At 50.3% G+C, this 23,365-nt stretch overlaps 1 protein-coding gene across 2 annotated transcripts in view; it reads right to left on the reverse strand.

Moving 5' to 3' along the window:
* Positions 1–17,027, reverse strand: part of IGSF3 (immunoglobulin superfamily member 3) — a 104,298-nt gene extending 87,271 nt beyond the window's left edge. For both annotated transcript variants that reach the window (XM_054187725.1, XM_054187710.1), the window contains exon 1: positions 16,522–17,027. In XM_054187725.1, coding sequence (XP_054043700.1) covers positions 16,522–16,564 — 43 coding nt within the window. In that variant the 5' untranslated portion in view covers positions 16,565–17,027. The remainder of the gene's footprint in view (positions 1–16,521) is intronic.
* Between the last annotated feature and the right edge of the window lie 6,338 nt (positions 17,028–23,365).

The following is a 23,365-nucleotide window of genomic DNA, read 5'->3' on the forward strand; positions in this document are numbered from 1 at the left end:
GGGCTGCCAGGTTATCCAGGAGGGGCGGCAGACAAGACAGCACAATCAGATAAGCCATCTTTCTCTGAGAACCCAGCCTGAGGAAACCCAACGAGAGGCAGAGGCTGGGAATCGAAAACCACACAGAGGGCAGAAGCACCAGAAAAGACACGGTAGAACAAGGCTAAAAAGGGCTCTTAAAGGGAAGACAAGCATCTTCTATTTGGCAGGGCAGAGAAGGAGGAACTAATTTGAGAGTTCAGGGAAAGGAGCAGACAGGAAAAAACCTGAACAAATTTCGGAGGCAGAGATGGACAGGAAGTGTTGCAGCTTACGCTTCTTTAGCAGAAAGACTCAGGTGCACGTCCATGCATATAAGTAAGTACCAGAGACAGAGGTCAAGATTTTAATTTGAACAGAAATATGAACTTGTAACATCAGCAGAGAGAGGCCAGTCCAATTTTTATTAGTGTATAAAATTACCAAGAGGCAGGGGCTGCAGGAAGAATTGAACAGTGTCACAGAATAAGCCCCTTATAACCACAAAAAAACCAGACCCTGAAGCTGGACAGGGTATATTCATGAGGACGTAAGAAAAGCTCTGTCAGACAGGCAGGAGAAGGTAAAGACAACAGGACTTGGAGGAAACCATTCCACAAAGAGACCAAAACTGGTTATCGCAAGGGCAACTGCGAAGTCAAGGAAGGTAACACTGGATCACGACTGAGATATAGAGCAGTGGGGGCTATTAAGAAAACCCTTGCAAAGTAAATCACAGAGACAGACTAAACTGGCAGAGAGCTGGGAGGCAAGAGCTCCAGACAGAGCATCCCATGGGGCTTGCAGAGGACAGAGCAGCTGCTGAAGGAGGAGGGGATAAAGTGGCTTTGCATTGAGGGAGAGAGGCTATGAGTAGCAAAACAAACCACAGAGACAAGGGAAAAATGAGCTGGGACCCTTAAGGAATGCAAAAGGGTTAGAAAAATATGCTTTTGTGAAAAGCATGGAGAAGGAAAGGAGTGCAGGGCAAACCCTCAGGTAAAGGCAGGCCCTTATTTGTATGCCAGTCCTCTTTGTAAGGTCACTAAGGTTTGAGGAGCAAATCTGAAGGCAGAGAGGGGGCTATCGGGGCGGGGGGAAGGGAAGTATCATCAGCAGCATTCAGTAAAGCAGGAGAAGTTAAAGCATTTGTGAGGAACAAGGCAGAGGGAAGGAGCTGAGTGCTGAGACAGGGAGGTCAGTGCGGTCAGGGGACTCACGCCGACTTCATGCCTGTGCACGACAGCAGGAGCAGACACAGCAGATGGTGGAGCCAGGAGAGAGGGTGGAAAAAGTGCCCTAGGGGGTGGGGGCAGATGCCACTGCGTTGGTGGTGTAAACAGCTATGGGACACAAACACTGTCAAAAGAAGAGAACTGGGGGGAAATCCAAGTCCAGGGCACAAGTAGAAAGGTGGCATCAGGGGAGAGGAAAACAGAAGGACCCCAAAAGGGTCGAGTGGTGTTGGCTGACAATCAAGACAAGCAAAAGCCTGGCTGGCTAGCCAGGTAACTTGTTACAGCATGGGTGATCTAGGCACAGGGAAGAAAGACCCTGGACTAAACAACAGCACTTGCTGAACAAGAGGAGCCTCATCCTCCAGCAGCACGACAAGAGCTACACATGAGCGACGCGACGGAGAAAGGGACGTGCCCTTAATGACCGCAAGTCTCACTTGATGTATGGAGTCTGGAAAAAGCGGCAAGTTGGATTTTTTCAGGATTACAGCATCAGCTCAGCAACACCACACCTCTGGCACCAGTCCAAACACCCTCCTGCCTCCCAGAGCAACACGTCTTAGCACACACGTGACGAGACGGGACAGCACAGCCCGAGAGATGCTCCAAAGGCGATACACCCCAGCTTCAGCAAGAGCAGACTTGCCCCTTCGTAGGGCTGCAGGTTTATCTGAAGGTCTGGAAGAAAGCACAGTCCCAGTTTCTAGACACAGAATACATGTCTGGGGGTGACTAAACAGCATTTGTCATTAAACAAAAAAATCTTTCCCCATCAACTGAGAAGAGGGGGGTGTGGGAGAGACAAACCATTCCTCTGCTGATACACCACACCGAGCATCCTCCTGCCTACACTCCCTGATGAGCAGACATACGCAGAAGTTTTGATCTTCAGCTACTTACTTAGCAGAGCCTAGTCCCCTCTGATCGGGGAGTTAAGGAAAGGCTTACATAGCTACCAGGGAGGGAGGCTTTTTATTTATCTGATTTCAACATGCCCAAGTTATCAGACTCTAGAGGAATTCAATTAATGAGAATAAAACTCCTGTTTGATGCAAGTCTGGAAGGGTGGGGTGGTTTTTTTTGGTGGTTTTTTTTTTTTTCTTCTGTAAATAGCTGCACCCCAGAGATTTTACACTGATTATAAGCCTTAACAGCAACTGATACAAGCTGAACAGAACAGAACCGCACCAAAACACCACACACGCTTCAGACCTCTCGGGGACTGACAGAGCTGAAGGAAACCAGTGCAAAGACGGGGAAAAGGGCAGGAGGGAGCGGGAGACAGGGCCAGGAAGCAGAGAAGAGCAAGACCAAAGGAGCTGCTGGTGCCATCCACCCTCCCCAGTTTACTGCAGCAGGCTGCAAGTGGTGAGGGTTGCCACTGGTTGTATTTAAGCACCCACTAGCACAGCTTCGTGAGTGCCTGCCCGTGGCAGCTATGAAAAAAAAAAAAAAAAAAACCACCTTCAGACACAGAGGAATAATTAAATGGCCCGCACAAGCTCGCGAGGCAAGGCTAGGGCATCGCTGGTGTGTGGCTGCTCCCGGTAAATGTCCCAAAGCATGTGAAAGCTACCCCTGGCACCCCAATCTACAGCCACCCCAGGCTGTGGAGGTGCCCCCCGGACCTCCTGCCACCACCACATCCCCCAGGTCTCCCAGTGAGGAGGGAGGACGACCCAAGGGGGCAGCAGGTGTGAAGGAACCATGGCGCAGGTCACCCCAGATTTCTGTCTCAGGCCAGGTCATGGGGGGAAGGCACCCAGTTTTCTCCACTACCGCCATGAGGGTGAGGGGGGCTGGAGGCCCTGACACATCTCCTACCCTTTCTGCAGTGAGGGGCTGGGCCCAGGAGGGGACATGGCACAGCATGCCACCACCGCCCACATCTAAGCGGGACGGGGGCCACAGCCATGGCAGGGTAGCCGTGCACGCACCCCGCGCCAGTGACAGCCCCTTCCCTCAGACCCTGCCCTGTGCCGAGGGCTGCCTTCCCCAAATGCCTCTGGGCCCCGCGGGGGTGATTTACAGCCAGATATGGCAGCACTGAAAGAAGTTTTGCAGCCCGCATTTTGCGGCCATGATGGCGTAATGAAATCAGACGTCTGCTCTGCTGTGCCCAGGCTGAAAGGGTGAGCCGGGCCCCGCAATGTATGGGGCATGACGGCCTGGTCGGCCATGGCCTTGTGCCACATGCCGGCGGCTGCGCTGCTGCGGCTGCCATCCAGCAGGGTGGGAGGCCCCTTGGAGGCCCATCTGTGCCTCTGTGAGATGGCAGCCTCCCTGCGAGGGTCCGTCCAAGCAGGCATGGCTGCTGGGAACACAGCGGGCTAGCATGGCTGTTACAGTTCAAAGAGCCCACAACCATTTATTGTCGTTTGCACAATTGTTCTATCATACGGTGACCCCTCCCCAGCCAGGAAGGGGAATCAGGAAAAAAAAAAACCAAGAAAACCCGAGGCTTGAAATATAAACACAATTAATAGAATAAGACTAAATAATTAACATTAATAATACTAAAGAACCAGTGTTGATCCCAATACCAATATAAAATACACGAGGATTATACTCAGCCAATCATACCAGCAGGAAGCTATGCACTCCCAGCAGCGGACAGCAAATGTCGGACACTGCGAACGCTACGGCTTTGGGAGGAAGGGAAGGGCTCAGGGGTCTGGCAGCAGGGCAAGGAGTTCTCAGGATCGCAGCCATCAAGGGGGAGAGAGAACTCCTCAACAAACTTTCTAATTTGTATTGAGCGTGACGTTCACGGTATGAAATAATCCTGTTGGCCAGCCTGGGTCAAGTGCCTGGGTCTCACTCCTCCTCATCCCCGCACCTGGCTAGCTCAAAAACACTGAGACCTTGAAACCCATATACCATAGCTGGCTATAAAGTAAATATTTTCACAAATTCAGGCGCTAGAGTCTTCTAAAAATGTGGTTTTCCCAAGCGATAGAAGAGACCTTACTGAAAAGTAAAATTACTAAAGAGAAATTAATCCTGTGTTGCTCAAACCAGGACACATGTCACAGGATGATACGAAACAGAGCCACCGAGACTGCTGCTGCCGCGGAGGTGGGGGCTGCATGCTTGGGGTTTCTTTTTAAAAATGAATGTTTCCCATACCACTACAACGCATCCTCCAACGAGCGCTTTCCAGGAGCCAAAAAGGAGAAAATTTCAGCAGCGACCACCCAAAGCAGCAATGGCGCAGAGGAGACCAGGCTGCGGCTGCTCCAGCCCCACGGAGCTGCTGAAGAGCTGTCAATCAGACACAAGCCCTTTCCCTTGTGGGAAAGGGGACCAAGGAGCTCCAGCAAGGTGGGAGGACAACCCCAGCATGTTAGTACAGCAATGGGTCACACCTGGGCCTGATTTAGCCACGGGCACCATGGAAATGGGGGAAAGAAGGAGCCCTGACGGCAATACAGGCTTTGGACAACGTTACTGTGATAATCCTCTTCTAAGGTTGGCCAGCTGACTTTAAAGGGAACATAAGCGGGAACATTACAAAGCACTGAACCGATGGGAACCAAACACAGGGTGCAAAACTCTTCTCATACAAACGTTGTTTTAAAATCCTGCCATGAAGATAAGCACGGCTCCTCACACCAGCTTCCAGGCAGCTCTTATCCTAGGAGATTTACCCAATGTTTATTCAATGCACATTTCACTAAAACTTGCATCCTTATATCCAGCCAGGAGACCAAACAAACATCCATAATTTCCTCTGACACCTCCTAGCTACACTGCTCTGACAAAAGCAACCAGAGGCATCCAGTACCATCACATGCCAAAGAGAAAAAACAACTCCAGCTCCCTTACTAAACCTCTTCAACACAGCGAGTGAGCAGAAGGGAGGAATCGCGGGCAGAATCAGCCAGAATTCATCAGCTGGTTAGGACAGCACCAAGAATACCTTCTGGCTGTATACTTGGGAAAGACACGTAGGTATTTCTATGGTCTACTTACGTAGAAGCCTCAGGAACTCTTCCTCCTCTTCCCTAAGGGAGATTCAAGACATTTGAGGTTTAACAGCTGCAACAAACAGTCTCCTCTTACAAGAGAAAATATTCAGGAACAAGATAACAAGAGACACAGTTACTGAAACAGGATGAAAACGCAGAAAAAGCCTCTGGGGTCTAAGCACTGCCCTAATGACTGCAGTCTGCTACTCAGAAAATCTGAATTCAAGTATACAGCTCTCATCACCACTTGCAGATCAAACAGGAATGGCAAGATGCAAATCTTGCTGCCTGCAAGAGAGGTAATCTAAGCTACCATTTGTGAGCAACCTGCTAGCAATGCCACAGTCCCTGCAAACACACAGAAATAAAAATCTGCAAATGCCCTTGATCTTGCATTCATTCCCCAGTAGAGTACCGTGCTTAACCCAGACATTACTACTTCTGTGTTTTGGGGAGCTGAGGGCATGGTCTTTATTGCATTTAGAACAGCAAGAGAATATATTCTCTATTCAAATTTGATTGCAGACATGGGAGACGGGTTAAAAAAAAGAGGGGTTAGAAGGGAAATAATGCCAGCAATGCTTCTTTAAAATAGTTTTAATTATTTTACTTATTTCACAGCCAAGAGGTATAGAAATTCTACAAAGCCAGCTCAAAATTAGCAAATCCATTTTGCCTGTACACTAGAAAAGAATGCAGATGCTAAACCCATTATATAGACAGCAAAGTGTCATCAGAGCAAAGAAGGTAAAAATAGCAAAGTTATCTGTAAGATGACTAAGCAAATGGATTTTCAAAAATACACTTTCAAATATGACACCCTTTTCTTAGAGCTGCATACATCCGTTTAGCTTTGTTAATTTCTCAATTCTTTCTTTTGATAATTTATTTTTGGCCTCCCGCTAGCATATTTCCCCAGAAGCCTTGCTTCACCCTACCCACACTCAAGACTCGCATCCACATACGGAGAACTATTTAGAAACTGATGCTGATCACCCCAGTAACTACAGAGAAGCTCTACCACACCACTTCTAGGATCACATACCGGAAAACCAGATTCCTGCTGTCTCCCACCGTCATTTCTACCCCTTCCTCATCACCCCTACCCATTTCAGGAGTCTTCATGGCTCCACTGGCAATTTCCAGGACTGATGAACCCCCCCTTCTCACACAACTCTTGCTTCCAGCATTTTCGCAGACAAGAAACGGCCCATCACTCTTTTCCAGGCCACTGCCAGTGCCTGGAGGAGGAGGCTCCCGAGTTGCCACCTTGGAAACAGCAGTGGTTAGAAGAAGTAGGAGCAGCAGAGCTGGGCACAGCTCCCACAGCTGGCGTGGGAGTTGCGAGTTGTGTCCCCCAGCACCTCCCCCTCCTGGGGGAGCTGCCAGCAGCCAGGTTTAGGGGCAGCTGGCCTCGGCTGCGGCCATGCTGCTCTGCCATCTCCCTCTCTTCCACCAACACCCAGATGTCTCCATAAAGAAAATTACCCTTTCCTCAGATTAAATCTCTTTAGGGACTTAGTTGGCCTCCACACAGCTGCAATCACTGGTAATCTACATTTCCGAGGTAACAGCGGTAGTTGGTGCTTGGCCAAGCCTCCCAAGTCATTCTTCTGCCATGCCAAAGCCCTGCGTACGGCTCCTCTCCGGGTCCTTCTCACAGAGGGATGGGTACCTGCCGGCACCCTGAAAAGCCAGCTTGTGCTGCTTGCCCCAACCCTGCTGGGAGCCCAGCCCTGCTCCTGCAGGAACTCAGCACAAAGTCCTGGGCTGCCCTTCCCAGCAAGCGGGTTTCCGAGGCTTAAACCCATTACGTCAAGATCATTAGGATGCTTTTAGTAACGTATCCCAGTGGATCTCCTAGACCAGCTATTAGGTATTGGACGCACAGTAAATCTTCCCTCACACTCACCCCTCTCAACCCTACATCCTCCCCCAAAACAAGCCAGCCAAAAGGCAGGGACAGACTAAACTACACAGCTTTGCAATCCAGATGAGAGCCAGGAGAAGCAGCGTGGCACCAGCCCCACACAGGCAGGCCTCCGAGAAGAGGTGACAGACCTCTCCAAGGCATGGCTCCCTGACCCCTTGCCTGCCCTACGCCACCCCACGCAGCTCAGGGCAGTCTCAGATGGCATGGCCACACAGTATCTCCCCACTCCAGGAGGAAACCAATCTTCCCACCACACATTCACTGACACCTTCTCCCCTGCACGGGCTGAAAAAATGTCAGCCTGAGCACCCGGGTCAGGCACAAATCCAAATAACTGCTGCAGTAAGCGCTGCCCTTCCTTCATGCGGTGGTCACAGGGCAGCAACGGTCCCCTGTCAAGCTCCCTGGAAGCACCCAAGCCAAAGCAAACCGAGGGCAGAACCATGTGCATAGCAACTGCCAGTCTTCATCCTTTACTTTTGCAAAGTTACTCTATTTAAAAGATAAATGGGATGGTCTCCCATGACTTGCCCCACAGAGGCAGAGGAATCTGCAGTGGAAGCAATTTTTTAGCCTCACTTCTCCCCTCTTCAGCAGCGGAAGGAGGTGTACTTCCAAGCATATCATGGGAGAGCTCTCACTATGGAGGGGAACGGAGTCAACCCGGGGCTGCAGAAGGACCCTGCAGGCACAAGCGGAAAATTCAAGAGGAGTGGATGGGGTGTAAGAGCAGTGGAAACAAGGAAAGAATAAAACAAAACTAGGCATCTTAAGCAAGACTTAAACACATCCAAGAACATCCAAGAGGGACAGGGTCCCTCCGTACTCTAATGACAACAGCAGTACATGAGAGGCCATCTCTGAACACATGCCTCTCCTTACACCTAGACAAGCGGAAGGGGGTGGGAGAAAGAGCAATTTGAGATGAGAAAAGGGAAGGTGTTTTGATATCTACATATGAAGACGAGCAGGTAGGTTAACACCCACCTTGCAGCCGTTCAGACTCTGGGCAACCTCTGCGCCTCTGCAGCACAGGCATCCCAGGCTGAACTCTGATCCCTGCTCACAGGCAGGGCACCTGAAGCTGATCTTGTTCAAGTATGCCTTATTTACAGCAGAAAGGAGCAAGTGCGTGGTGACTCAAAGCATTTGGCAGCTACACATTCTGGATTAGATTTAACTGCTGACTAGCTCATGGCATGGGACTGATTAGATGTAACAGCTCCTTACATGCCAGTGACCCATAGATTAACTGTGCTGCTGTAACACTGATAACTAGAATGAATCACAGCAGCTCCAAGTTACAGTCACGTGGGCTATGCCCCACAAGCATAACGGGGTGGCGAGGAGAGGCTGGTCCCATTCACGTAGGGTAAGTGAGAGAGCTTGTGCAGGTAAGTAACACCATAGAGCTCAAAGTAAAAATCAATTTTCTTCTTTTCCTAACACCAAGAGTGAAATCAATCAGGGCATAACAATCTGTTCCACGCTATGCTCCCAACACGTACAAGAAAAAAAAGCAGCCCACTTGCTTAACAACAGTAAGCAAAACCTCAGCCCTAACACTGCACTTTTCCTCCAAAAAAATCCCATGACACCTTTTAAGCCACTCTCTCTACTTCAAGGAGCCGAGACAGAGCGACTTGCCTACAATTATATCACAAGTAAGAAGAAAGCACTGGAATTTTCATGCTGTGACTCCTGCTGTAGGCGCCGGATAACACTGCAGGCATAAAGGTCAGACCCTTCAGCAGGAGCTCTTAAGATATTGTCTGCAGGCCACAGGCAGTCAGCAGAAAGCTGGGAGATGGCACGGCGCCAGCTCAGTTTCTCTCGGTATCCATGCCCTTCATTGCAAAGCGCCTTAGCACCTGGTGGGGTAGTTAAACCATCATCCCCTGCAAGACGGAGCAAACATCCCTCCTCCGTAACAGGATTAGACAGGAGAGTAAGAAGACAGGGTATGGGAACCTCCAGGAGAGGAAAGCACAGCTTGACAGCTTATTCAGGAGGCGGAGGAAGCTGAGGACCAAGGACTGTATGAGAAGGGAGGGAGCAGAAAGCACTGAGCCGGGAAGATGAAATGATATGGTGAGAAGGGGCAGAGTACTTTGAAAGCACACCAGAGATAAACGCATTCAGATAATTGCTTAGAAGGGAATAAATATTAGTAAGTACTATAATTACCTTGAACGCTTTACAAAGCTGTAAGAAGAAACATGACTAGAAGAAGGGCTGGCACACACACTCATTGGGAGCTCCTATTTCAAGCTAGCAAGAAGGAACCAACAAGGCCTGACACCCAGGTTGGTAATTTCAGCCTGGCAGCCAGCCACAACCCTTTGGCTAGATCCTAGGTACTGGGTAACTTGAGTTAATAAGTGCCAGATTCCAGCAGTACAGTTTTCCAGCGTAAGGAGCTTATGGATGACTTCTAGCAACAAGCACCTGCCCTCTCCTGTAGCTCTTACTCAAGGTACAGCTCCACTTTCAGTGAGATGTGGAGGAACGTGTGCTCCTATGTCCCTGGTGATGCTGCTAAATGGAGACAGGAAGATTCATCCAAGAAGTCAAAATCTCAATTTATCTAAGCAACCAAATCTTGATAGCCACACTGTGATAAGAGAGCAGAGCCCTTCCTTCCCCAAGAGGCAAACAGAAACCTATTTACTTTTTTGGGGCTCAGTATCTCAAGCCTCCATTTCTCTAAAGGTCTCAGAAATCATCCATTTCACACAGCAGCCTGGGTCAGCACTGAGCTCCTTTCAAACACAGAACAGACATTTAGCACTATGGAGTCCCCAGAAAAATGCATCTACCTCACCCCATGCTCCCAGCTCCCTTTAACGAGCTTATCAACTGCCATACAAAGCCCAGAAGCAATAGAAGTGACAGTGTGCCTCAGGCAGAGAGACCGGGGGCACAGCGGGGGCGGAAAACAGCCACCAAGAAAGCAAACGAACAAACAAAAAAAAAAAAACACCAAAAAACCCAGATGCATCACCCATTCCCTTCTATTTCCCTGTAATCACAACTCCTGAGGGGAATACACTCACCAGGAAGCAAAGCTATCTGCTTTTGTGTGCCGAGTGGGAAACACTGGGTGAACGATACCAATTCCACACTCATGCCACTAGTGAAAACAAAACAAAACTTAGCAACGCCGCAACAGCTGTACATCAAAATCACCTCCAACCGTGTCAGACCCTGATGAGCTGTTTTGCAAGGGCCAGAAAAACAAAACCCGGAACAGCAAACCAAACAACTGTCATTAGAGTAACGCTCAACGGTGCTAATGGCCATGCAGTTGCTTTGTGGCATATGCTGTGGATCCGGATGGCTTCTGCTATCCCGATGGGGCCAACTTTGTTGCCAGAAACTGCACAGGAATCTCCTTATTCCTGCACTTCAGCAGCAGCCTCAGCCCTTCCTGACTAGCAAAGTCTTACAGCTGCCAAGATCAGAAGAGACAAGAGAAGCACTAGATGGTTTTTCGAGTCCCAAATGGAATCAATAGCTTGGTAGGAAAGGAGAAGTCAGCCAAGAGGGGTGGTAGGCACAAGAGAACAAATATGGATGAATCCCCACTATCTCTGTTTCTTTGACACTCTAAAAGCTATGGGTGTGGTGGTTGAAGGCCCCAACGTCTGGAAAGACCCATCCGACAGAGCCTGTTCTCGTGTATCTTTATCAGTCAGGTTCTTCACCTTCCTTCTCCTACTAGTGCTTTCCCTCAGCTCATCTTTTTCCCCCTCCTCCACTTAACAGTGGGCCACCTCTTCCTTCCCTGTGGACTTCTCACCCAACAAGCGAGAGAAACAAACCTGGAGACACCAAGGAACCACCAGCAACAGAATAAAATCAGAAAGAAGGAGCCATGGGAAGGGTACAGGCAGTGGCTTCAGCCAGACACTGCAGATTAAACACTACGCAGGGCAGTGCAGGCAGCCTCTGCCAGGAGCTGGCAACAGCCAAGACAACAACTACAGTCAGACACTGGTCTCACCTCTCCCGTTCGGCAGGACCGAGTTACTGGCCACACACCCCAGACCCATGGTACCGAGGCCCTGGTGTGTGAACAGCAAACTGGGGTAGCCCAGCCAAATGAACCCAGCACGCTCCCCGGCCACCTGCCTCCCCAGCAACACCCCTTGCCTTGGGCCCCCCCATAAACATCTGCGGCACCGTATGAAAAACAGATCTACTTTGAACTCACACAAGCTGCCCAATCCTCTCTGTATTTACTGGTTTTGCCGAGATAGTTTTCAGTACGAGCATGTCCCTCCAACCAGTTCCTCACGTGAGCCCCCTGGCCTGCACCCTTCCCTCCCCATGCTGGGCAGAAACCAGCCTGGAACAACTCATTTCAGGAGCAGCGCTGCTTTTTAGCATTTGTGCAAGTACTGTGCAGCAACACCACAAGTCCAGAGCGGCAAAGCCTCTCCCTTTTCAAGAAAAGCTCCCCATCACTTAGCTGAGATGGTTTGGTTTTGTGCTCATGTTCAATTACTTACTGAAATGTGACTTCAGCAGCAGCTAGAAAGGCAAGATTTCCTCTTGTCTCATTGCCATTTGCTAATTAAACCTCCTAACGACAAAAAGCTTACTAAAATGCATCATTGGAAACATGTTCTTAGTACGCTGATGGAGACAGGGTGAGCAACAGGCTTAGAGCTGGAAGTGACATAGACGCCCACAGACATCCTAGACCCGCCAAAGGTAGCTGCAGACTTAATTTCTTTGTCTTGCAATTTGATCAAACCCCACTTTGCCGAGAATGGCTGCATTCTAGCCTCTTCATAGCTGATAAGAAACAGATGCTAAACGTCTCCTAACGTTTAACCAGAGAACTACTCCTTAAGAGGATTTTATACCACTAGGAAAGAGATGCCAATATAAGAACGGAGTCGAAACCAATTTAGCAGGTTATCATTAAGGAGTATTTAGCAACTTAAAAGCCAGAGGCAAATCACAATACTCCAGTTTTCCAGACAGTGGCTGGAGGGCCTAAACGTCCTTGATACCAGCAGACAAGTCAAATCACGAGCAGAAGATCCCTAGCCACAAGAAGAAAACCCAACTGTGCTCAAAAAAGCTTCCCCCTTCTTTTCAGGCAATTTTCCTGGTGCTGTTAAGTTTCTGGGCAGGGTCTGCAGATTGCTAACTATCAGACAGCAAAAAGCACTCTTTCAGGTTATAGCACACTGATTCATTTGAGTTAAACCAACACCTCTGGCTTCATACTAGACTGTATAACCTTTAGGACAATGGCTGAATCCACGACTGATTTTGTAGGGCTAAGAAAGAAGCCCAGAGAGACCAAAAGGAAGAACTTCAAAAGAATTTAAAAAAGAAAAAAAAGCAGCAGTTTCCTGGTCCAAAAAATTCAATAAGCCTCTCAAGACAGAAGCGACGCTTTCCTTCCCAAGCTCTCTATGACCTGTCTCTCCTGCCCCCCTCTCCGTGGTCTGCAGGGCTGTTTATTCTACCTTTCACTTTATATAATGGGTCTGGTAAAAGTGTTCCAAGTACACATTCGATTTACAATAAAAACTGCTTTAATAAAGACATCTAACTTGACGGAAGGTCAACTAAAAGACGACAATTCACATAAACCAAAACCTCCTGTGTAAATAAACAGGATTTGCAGGAGCCTCAGGATGTCGGGCAGTCTGGCCAAGACTGCAGGGAGAGAGTCTTCCTCTGAAGAATTACATTTGGGGATGCGCAAGAGTGGAGCCTGCCAGCCCAGCACTGGCAGGGCATGGCGAGGCAGCCTCCCATCACACTCAGGCAACCCAGAGAGCCAGCTGAACTTCACTCAGAAAGGAGGTGACAGCCAGGGCCACCTGCAGAGCCCCCGTCCCACACGTTCCCCAAACACAGCCCACCCTGGCCCAGGGGATGGGTCCAGGTCTGGCACCGCACACGGCAGTAATCTAGAGGCAGCAAAGAGAGGAGCGACGGCGGCACAATCCTCTTGCAAAACGAAGCTCGCGGCAGAGCACTCTGGGCAGACGCAGATGGATAAAGCACGATCTTGGCCACCGCGGCTAACAATGCATAGAGGAGCAGATGAGGCGCCAGCAACATCCCTGGGCCGCTAGCTTTGGTAAACAAAAACAACCCCAAACCCCATGTGTGTACAAACACCCACTCCGCCGTTCCCTCCGTCTGTTCCCCTCCAGCCAAGCAGCCTTCAGCTCTATCGCATCCAGGCTCGCGTTCCAGCCACTGACCCCCCTCAAGCCCTGCGCCCAGGCAGGCGTCAGAAGAGCAGGAGGACGTGACAGCAGAGCATTTGAGCAGCAACTCAAGGGCACACTGCTGCTCCCCAGCCGGCACCCCTTCCCCGCTGGCTGACGGGCCTTCAAGATCATCCCTTCTTTCTCCAACAGTCACCTCTGCATTGTTATTTCACTCCAACATACCACTTACAAGTGAGCTGCTGTTCCAAGACCTTACGAAGGCTCTACTCCCCACTAGGAATCGCAAATAAATCATCAATTACTATGCATCAATAGAGAGAGGAAGAGGGTAATGAGTCTATGTACATATATACATATGCAATGTTTGAACACAAAGAGCTGTAAATTGCATTCACAGGTGGTATTCTGGAGACTGCAGGAGACTCAAAAGCAGAACTATTCATAAACCAGTCACTGACATGAATGAATTCAGCATTCCCCAGAAGCCTATTGTGTTTCCTATATATTACACTGTAAATATGAGGAGTATCAGACTTTGCATCCCTGCAAAAAAAGAAGGTAAATCTTGCAACTACACATAGGATTAGCACTGGCTGGCACAAGTATTAATGGTCTCATTGCTGCATGAGGATTATTTACAGCACTTGCTCTATTTTCCCATTTTGTACTTGCTGTGATGAAGTGCCACTTGTTTAAAGAACCCTGTAACAAACACTGCAGCAAGAGGGGAAAAAACAGCAGAGATCTACAAATGTTACACCCACATGCCAGATGTGGGTTTTCAAACCCTGGTTTTGCAGTTATTTGGATTCTGGTAGCTAGTTAACGCTTGATATATTACATTAAATCATCCACCAGCTCTTTCCATAGCCACGATTCCTCCTTCAGCAATTCTAATGAGTTTGCAAAAGGATCAGGAAAAATTGAGTTGCATTTCTTTTTCTGCATACTCAACCCACAGTACCTTATCCATATATTTGAGCATTAACATTACTTGTTTGGAAAGCAAGAGTCTTTTACTAGCCAGGCAGAGATTTATGTTACAAAATAAGGCTTTTTAATCCAGCCTCTTCCCCGCTAAATCAAATCACATCTCAGTTTTATAAACAGCAACCTAAAGCACTTCTGTTGCAATTCCAGGCTTTGAGGCACGGTCACACATCCCCAGCTTTGTTAAAACCAGCAGCTGGGCAAATGCAGATTAACTGTCTAAAGAAATCCAGGTGAAAAACACCAAGAGAAAACTAACTCCAAGCACGCACGTGGCAGCCTTCCTACTGTTAAAAACAGCCTCAACGTTTAATGCAAGGAGGCCAATACAATGTTTTTACAAGCGAGTTATGTCCATGGGATTTGGGGACCTCTGAAAAGCAACCGATTGATTCTCCAGGCGATGGAAGGCACCTCGCAGCTCGTCCCCGGGGGAGGGTGCAGGCAGGTTACAGCCAGTTTTAGGTCAAACCCAGAAAGCCGGTTCCTGCAAGCAAGGAATCAGGGTGGCCTCGGCAGCCAGCCGGGCACCGGGTTTGCCCTGACGCGGGGTGTACAGCATGGGATAGTGGGTCCCACTTCTGTACCACCGTGGGAAGCCTTCGGAAGGAGGATGCCCTCTGCTGCTACATCGCCGCATCAGCCGGGCGCACTTCGGAGCGGCGCGCCGGCAACCCACTGCTCGCTTGCTCACCCGCTCCATATTAGGAAGACTTAATCCAGAATGGTGTTATTGTTCTTCAACCGGAGAGATCTGAGCCTGCGAAGCCAAGGGATTGCCGTTCGGCTACACCCATCTTGCGGGCTACGACAGACTGCCTGTGCTCGCGGAGCAAAGTCACCCTCGATAAACCTAGCTTTGAGATGGCTTTTTTCAGGGAATCCAAGGAAGCAAGCTACTGGTTAAGGAAAGTTTGAATCTTCGCCAAAACCATTTCAAAGAGTTATCTCTCTCTCTCTTCCTAAACACAGACAGGCAGCATGAAAAACCACACACACACAAATTAGAGACATGGAAGCACGACTGCAGTTCAAGTAAAGCTGTTGTTTCCAAATTGGCACAGCAGGTATGTGACAACTCTCAAGACAGTAAAATCGCCAGCCTTGCTGCTTCATCCCTCAATGGCATTAACGCCAGCAGAAAATCTTACCAGTGAAAAGGCAAATCAAAACAACACCGAGGTTGCTCGGTACATACACAGGCAGAAAGCTGCGTGAGGGTGCCGTACGGTATTTTCCACAAACGCTCCTACCAACTCATCAGTACTCAGAGCCAGGCACAGGGGCTGCCTCAAAAAAACGTTAAGGGGCATTTTAATTGTCAGGTATTCTGCTTTTCCCAAATTTGTAGGGAGGGACCTTGCACAGCTACAGCTACCCAGCAGCGGGGTCCCAAAGGACTTGACAGAACTGCCTACAGTTCATCCCCTGGGCAGGCACTTGTGGGATGGGACAAAAACACACGTTTAACGGTTCCCGGGGCAGAAAACGCAGGCAGGCAGAGGAAAAGGGACTACAGGAGGAGTCTGGAGAGACAGCACAAAGCAATCAAATTGCGTTTTTACGACAGCAGGGACTGCCTTCCTTCATTTCAACCTCGCCCTCCCAGAGCCACGCAGAGGACTTTGTTTCTGCAGCCCACCTTACCCCAGGCATCTTAGATCCCTACCGTCTTTGTGCAGGCTCGACACCGACCTGTAACTCCCTTCCCCTCCCAGACTCCACCCCCCGACCCCGGCAAGGAGCAGCTCCCGGCCGGCCGCTCGCCTTCCCAACTTGATGCCGGAGCCCGGCGCGGACGAAGAGGAGGAGGAAGAGGAGGAGGAGAAGGAGGTGCCGGTGCCCGTCCCCTCCGCTCCTATAGCTCCCACACCCCGGCCGGACCCCGCGACGCGGGGTTCGGCGAGGATGGTCACCGAAGTATTGCAGGCGGAGATGAAACCGTGATTCATTTATATTTTTTTAATTGTTTTTTTAATTTTTTTTTCCCCCCTCCGACCGCAGGAACCGCGCGGGCAGTGACAACTCCTGGGGGAAGGCGCTGGGTATTTTCAGCAGGGTTGACCCTCCCGGCAGCCCTGCCAGGGAGGACACCCACCGGAGGGTCCCGTCCCGTCCCTCCCCGCCCGGGAGACCCCCGTCCCGCCCCCGCCGGCACTTACCGAGGAGGAGGAGGGAGGCCAGCTGCGGCCGCAGGGTCCGCATGGCTGCCGGGGCGCGGGGCGGCGGCCGCCCTTACCTCCCGCCGCGGGTGGCCGCGGGCAACCGGCTGCCGGGGCAGGCGTCGCGCCGGGCCCGGCGGCACAAAGGGAAGGCGGCGGGGCCGGCACGGGGAGGCGCCAAGGCAGGCGGGGGCATCGCCCCCGCAGCGGGGCGGCCGCCGCGCCTCCCCTCCCCGCCGCGCCGCTCCGCTCCCCGCCGCCCCCGCTCCGAGCCGACGGCTCCTTGGGGACAGGCAGGAGGCGATGGAGAAATCTGCTGGTCCAAGGCGCGGAATTAAAAAATAAATAAATAACAAAAATACAGGGGGGTGGGGCACGAAGCAACAACAAAAAGACCCCACCCCGAAAAGTTATTAAAATAAGAGGGGCGCCGCGCACCCCGCCGGCTTGCCCCGCTCGGGCCCGCCGCCCTCACCTGCCCGCCCGCTCGGCGCTGCCGCCGCCGCCGTGGGGTGCCCGGCGCTTCCTCCGCGCCGCCAAACTCCTCCCCCGGCCCGCCCCGGCCCGCCCCGTCGCTACCGCCCCCCGCCGCCACCCCCCCGCTCTCCCCCGGCGGCGGCGGCGGCGGGCGAGGGACGCGGGCAGCTCCCGGGGCGGTGGGCAGGGGGGGAGTCGGGGAGGGGGGCCCGGAGGCTGGGTTTTGTAAGGTTGTGGCGCGGGGTTAGGAGGCCGGGGGGTGAAGCCGGGGTCGTAAAAGAGCGCGGGGATAAACCGGGTTCCTTTGTTTTACGGGAAAATACAGTCCTCGGGCGCTGTTCGGAATGCCGGCTTCTTGAGAAGTGGCATAAATGCTCCCTTTTGTCCCCGGGCAAACCAAAAATAACAGCCGGGCTTTCCAAGTTTCGTCCAACTCATGACCGTCCCGCTGCGATGTGCCGTTACCGAGACCTGAATCCAGGGCTGGTATTAATGCCAGGTTGCCAGATGTGAGCGCTCCCCATGTGCAGGCACTGCTGCACTTGGGATGCTGCCCAGGCAATCAACACTACAATGTGTCAACGCCAGAAATGCATCAAAAGTACATCCAGGAAACACTGAAATGCATAAATATGGCAACACTTGGGGCTGGGTTTGATGTTGTTTGTAAATAAAAGATGGATGAGAAAGCCCTTCTCAAGGGTGCAGATGTTCAAATGTCCTTGCAAACAAAACCCTCAGTTGCTTGTTTGCTCACAAAAACAAGAAAAGAGGCCAGGAGTGACAGCAATAGCAGAGTGAGGTACCCTCCTAGCACTCCAATCCTGCAAGGCCCCTTTGCAGGAGAACCTTCTGCCTACGTGCAGAGTCCCCAGTGAAGTCGTGGGGACACCAATGCAGGATCCCAACCCTTCTGTCCAGAAAGGCAGAAACCAGCACAACCCCAAGCCATCTAACAGAAGATGCCAAGTCCTTCGAAACTGTACCCAGCAGAAGTCAGAAGCTGTCTATATAGCCATATGGACTTCACTGCCCAACGTGGCTGTCATGGCAGATGCATTGGTAGCCAGCCCCTAGCGACCCAGCAAATTCTGTTTCTGCAGGCTAATGTTAAGCTGTGCCATTTTCAGAGTGGGAGGTTTCATTTGCAGCTTTGTCATTGCTCTCTGAACGGAGGAGCTGAAGAAGAGAATAACCAGAGACATGCGGGAGAGAAATGGTTAGCGTTGTATTTGCACTGAAAATGAAACTCACGCTTTGGCCCTTAAGCTTTAATTACATCAAGACTGCCTTCAAGTGAGACTTGGAAAAGGAACAGAGGTGACGATAAGAGTTTATAGAAAATACCAGTCTATTTGCCTTTTTCTCTTAGGTGATGTGAGGGCTGAAACGTCATCCAGTGTAATATCGCTCAGCTTGCTCAATATTTTTCACATGCAGTCTCCTATTGTAAGTCCTCACACACAAGCCCATGAGTATTTAGAGCGAGCACTGTGGGGCTACTTTGAAGTAAACTTCCAGTATCTTTAAATGGATGCAGGATAAAGATCATTTACTCTTCAGAAGATGTATAACTAGAGAAATAAATAATCGTAAAAGAAGACAAAAAGGCAGATTATGACATACAGGGCACAGGCAGGAAAAAGCAATTTCTTGTCAGGATAAACTCAATAAAAAGGAAGCATTAAAGCTTGGTGATACAAGAAAGCTTTCCTAGATGGCAAGGGGGATGGACCATGGACCCACTACACTCCTATAGGGACAAATTATTTCCATCTCCAGCTGAAGAGACGCGGAGGAAAACACTGGCATGATTCAAGTGAGCTCCTGGCACAGGTCAGGGACAACCTGGGAGCAGACCCCTGGTTTCTTGGCTCTGAATACGTTGCTTTCACCAGTGGAGCCTGTCTCAAGATAATTCGAAACTAATTTGGGTGCACCCTTGCTATTTCCAGGCACTGCATGACTTTACAGCGTACAAGCCTAACAAGAGCATAAAAATGCCCTGCAAAAATGTTATCAGAAATTCACTAAACATTCACATCCTCTTCTCGGAGCTCTTGCAGGGTATTGCATAAATGTATAGTAACAATAAAAATGTAAAAAGACCATGGAAATGACATTATAGCATTATAAGATTAATCCAATTCCAGTCAAATTAGATTATAATAAGAACTGTGTGTGCTAAAGACTGTTAATGGGAACCTGTGTTTCAAAAGCTTCATCACCTTTGCGCGTGTTCTCCTCCCTGACCCCAATAATAAAAATAGGTTGGCGTTCACGAGAGCGCCCTTCTTCAGAGGACTTCACAAACACTCTCTGGGCTTTTGAGGAAAACATCGGCCTCGCTCCTGCATCCGTGGGGAAACTGAGGCTCAGGCAGGACAGCTTTCTCAAACCTAGGGAGGCAGCCAGCCTTCCCTCGGGCTTGGCTCCGGCTTTTTGAGCTCCCGCGGCTGGACTCTGACTCCCTGTGGACGTCTGTCCATCCGTGCGGTTTATTCACATGGCTGAATGGCAACGAACGCCACAGTCACCTCAAAAAACAAAACCATTTCAAGCACAAGGTTACTGCGAAGCAGCTTTCCAGGAAGACAGATCTGGGCTGCCTTGTACTCCCAGCACAACTGAGTCATTCAGGAGCGCCGTCCTCAGCAGCAGCCGGATCATTTTGGTCGGGCCACGCGGTTGCTCTTTGGCAGCGGGCTCCATGTAATAGCTGGAGGCAGACGGGCGTGACTCAAGCGATGCTGATGATATATACATTAGGTCGCAACCCACACCGCTGTCTTTCTTGTTGCTCGGTCATTGCCAGCAGTCTGCTTGGGCTTGCTTCCCCTTTCCTCGCCTCGGCAGGCAGGGGTAGAGACCGGGCAGCGGCAGCTCGCTCTTGGGACGAAAGGGAAACAGTTCTGCATGCTGCCTTTTGCTGAGCTGCTCCGTGCTCATACCCAGTCACAGGCGCTTTCCGTCGGCCCTGCCTTTTCTAGCGGGAGAGACACAACCAAGGGTGCCTGCAGCCTGGGAGAGAGGTGAGACTGGGCGGCTGCCCTGTGGCCAAGGGCCATCAGAGTAGATGTCTCCCAAACCTCTGGGCTGCCAGAGGCTGCTGTAATGCAACAGCTGTGACCGAGAGCTGCATCCTTTGCCCCAGGGAAGCAAAGAGACGTCAACATCCAGGCTCCGAACACGCTGCTCACCCGATGTGCATGGGCTTCCTGTGACCCACAGATGAAGAGTGGTGTTAGACTATTGTCCAGCCCTCAGAGAAAAGCATTTTGGCAGAAATGCAACATATTTACATTATGAAATAAGAATGCCGGTCCCTCTTCATGACAAAACACTGCACACCCTCAAGTAGTGGACCCAGTGGGTGTTTACCCCACTCCTTGGATCAGCAGGCAGGGGAGGGAACAAGTCACAAGACAGATTTGCAGCCTTTAGATTTTGGAGCAGGCAGTAACTTGCCTGGCTAGTGGTACCGCAGAAAGGGACTGGGCTCAACCAAGCAAGGCAAGCCCCTGTCTTGTTTTCAGCAAGGCAGGAGACTCCTGACTCCTCCACAAGTCAGGAGGAGTGATTTCCTTCTTGTACTGGAGGAAAATAGATATGGGGGAAAAAGAGGAGGGGGGGGGATTTAACTGCAGTTGCAGGAGTGACTCCCTCCCTGAGGGCAGCAACTCCGTCCAGAGCTGGAGAATAGTTTAAAAAGGCTGTATCGCTCGGAGAGGGGGTGTGTGCATTCGCATCTCCCTCCTCTCAGAGGCCACCTGAGTGTTTCAAATTGAGCAATCAGAAATCAAACCATCCAGAAAGAGAAAGCACTTTAAAAAAACTCGTCCTATGTGATTTGCCCAAGATCACGCAATACAATCCACAGAACTCAGGGTCTGAAGATGTGCTTTGGGGAAAGTCACAATCAGGTCAAAGCTCCTCTGCCACATGGTGAAAGGGAGAGGAGACACATCTAGAGCTCGGGGCTAAAGCGGGGAGGAATGGCCAGAGCAATTTAGTTTGACTAAAACATTGCCTAAAACATTTTCTCCAGACCTTATTTACACTGCGAAGTTTTGAACATCAGTTTCACCCAGAGGAAAAAGAAGATATTTATATTTAATGGCCAACATTTAAGCTCCTTTAAAAATGAGCTGAGAGGTTGCAGTTGGAACAGAGAGAAAATCCTAACTGCTCTGCCCCAAAGCAGCAGCGCTGCCATTGCAGGGAAGCTGGCATCTGTAACTTGGCTGAGGTTTTGGGGCTAGCTCAGCCTAGATTGCACCCCAGGACCAGTATGCTGGTCCATGGATGGCACCAAGGCAGTTCCCAGGCAGCCCTGTGGATGTGAAGGAATCCCCGTTTGTGAGCCCTGGGCAGAGGGATAACGAGAGGGAGAAGGAAATAGAACAAAAAAAACCCCTGTGTAAAGATAGATCGACACATTTCCAGATTTTCAGGACATCTGCCAGCAAGCCCAGAGTGTATGGCAGCTAATCCCTTTGCAGATTTTCTTTTAACTGTTGCTTGACAGAAGAGTATGCTAATTTTTTCATAAACGTCTCCATGTCTGAAATTGTGCTCCGCCTGAGGTTATGATCTATCTGTGAGGAAAAACATTACACTACCAGTTTGGGAAATGACATTCGGGAAACATCTTGCTGAGAAACATGCAGCAGCTTCAAGCTTTGGAGTGTGTGCAAGACCAAAAGACGTTGAAGAAGGCCAGAGGCGAGGCAGCTACCGACCAGATAACCGCAGTGCTCCCACCTTCTCTGACACCCCTGATGATGGCTACCAGCTGGCTTCTGGGTTGGGCAAAGCCGGTGGAGGGGAGAGGGCTAGTGCTGCTGGGCTGGGCTGCTGGTCAGCTGTGGCTTCAAACCCCTGCTGGAGAGCGTGCAGAAGTCCTCCCGCACAACCTCTCCAGACACAGCTGGAACAGCAGTGCAACTTGGTGTGCACTTCAGGTTCTGCAAGGGCAAAGAGGTACAATAATGCAAAGCTTCACTTGTTCCCAATTTAGTTCTCACACGCTGTGTTTTGTGGAGTTCAGCAGTTGCATCGTTCATTGGCTAAGGGCAGGCAGAAAGCAGTCCATAAGACTATTCTTCTATACTGCAGTAGTAAAATGGCTTGGTCCTGACACGGGCACGCACAAATTACAGGGGCAGAGAGCCCTTTGGTGCCAGGAAGACTGGGCTCATTAAGCACGGATGACACAGTCAAGGCCCCAGGTACTCCTTGGCAAGCTGTTGTAGGCTCTGCTCTGTGGCCAGCCAGACCTGCAGCTGGTGCTGGGACCTTCCAAGCTTCTGTAGGCTCTGTCTGAAGTACACGCAGGAATGAACACATTGTTTTTCTGCTTTCTAATCCTACCTTCCCAAATCAAGCTCAAGTCCCAGTTTTGTGATGTTTTGGTAGTTAATTCAGACCTCCCCACACTTTGAACATGTGCCAAAATAAGGCAAGTAAGTAAAAGGTTGACTCCAAGCCTCAGGATTACTGATGGAGCAGCAGTTTATCTTTGTTTTCTTTCCTTACTGGGAAGGAAATGGGAGACCTGGTTACCCAGGATATGGAGAAGGCTGAGATACTTAATGACGTTTTTGCTTCAGTCTTCCCGGGCAAGTGCTCTATCCATACCACCCAAGACGCAGAAGGCAAAGGCAGGGACTGGGAGAATGAAGAACCACCTACTGTGGAAGAAGGTCAGGTGTGAGACCATCTAAGGAACCTGAAGGTGCACAAGTCCATGGCACTTGATGAGATCCATCCACGGGTCCTAAGGGAACTGGCAGCTGAAGTTGCCAAGCCACTGTCCATCGTATTTGAGAAGAGGTGGCAGTCCAGCGAAGTTCCCACTGACTGGAAAAGGGGAAACATAACCCCCATTTTTAAAAAGGGAAAAAAGGAAGACTGGGGAACTACAAGCCAGTCAGTCTCACCTCTGTGCCTGCCCAGATCATGGAGCAGATCCTCCTGGAAACTCTGCTAAGGCACGTGGAAAATTAAAAGATGATTGCTGACAGCCAACATGGCTTCACTAAGGCCTCACAAATTTGTTGGCCTTCTAACGACGGCGCTACAGTTTTGGTGGATAAGGGAAGAGCAACTGACATCATCTACCCGGACCTGTGCAAAACATTTGACACTTTCCCACACAACATCCTCGTCTTTAAATTGGAGAGACGTGGATTTGACTGATGGACCACTCAGTGGATAAGTAATTGCCTGTATGGCCACTCCCAAAGACACGTGGTCAACAACTCAATGTCCAAGTGGAGACCAGTGATGAGTGGCGTCCCTCAGGGGTTGGTATTCAGACCAGTGCTGTTTAACATCTTTGTTAATGGACAGTGGGATCGAGTGC

The sequence above is a fragment of the Rissa tridactyla genome, chromosome 1 (genome assembly GCF_028500815.1).
Source record: "Rissa tridactyla isolate bRisTri1 chromosome 1, bRisTri1.patW.cur.20221130, whole genome shotgun sequence".
NCBI classification, from domain to species: domain Eukaryota; kingdom Metazoa; phylum Chordata; class Aves; order Charadriiformes; family Laridae; genus Rissa; species Rissa tridactyla.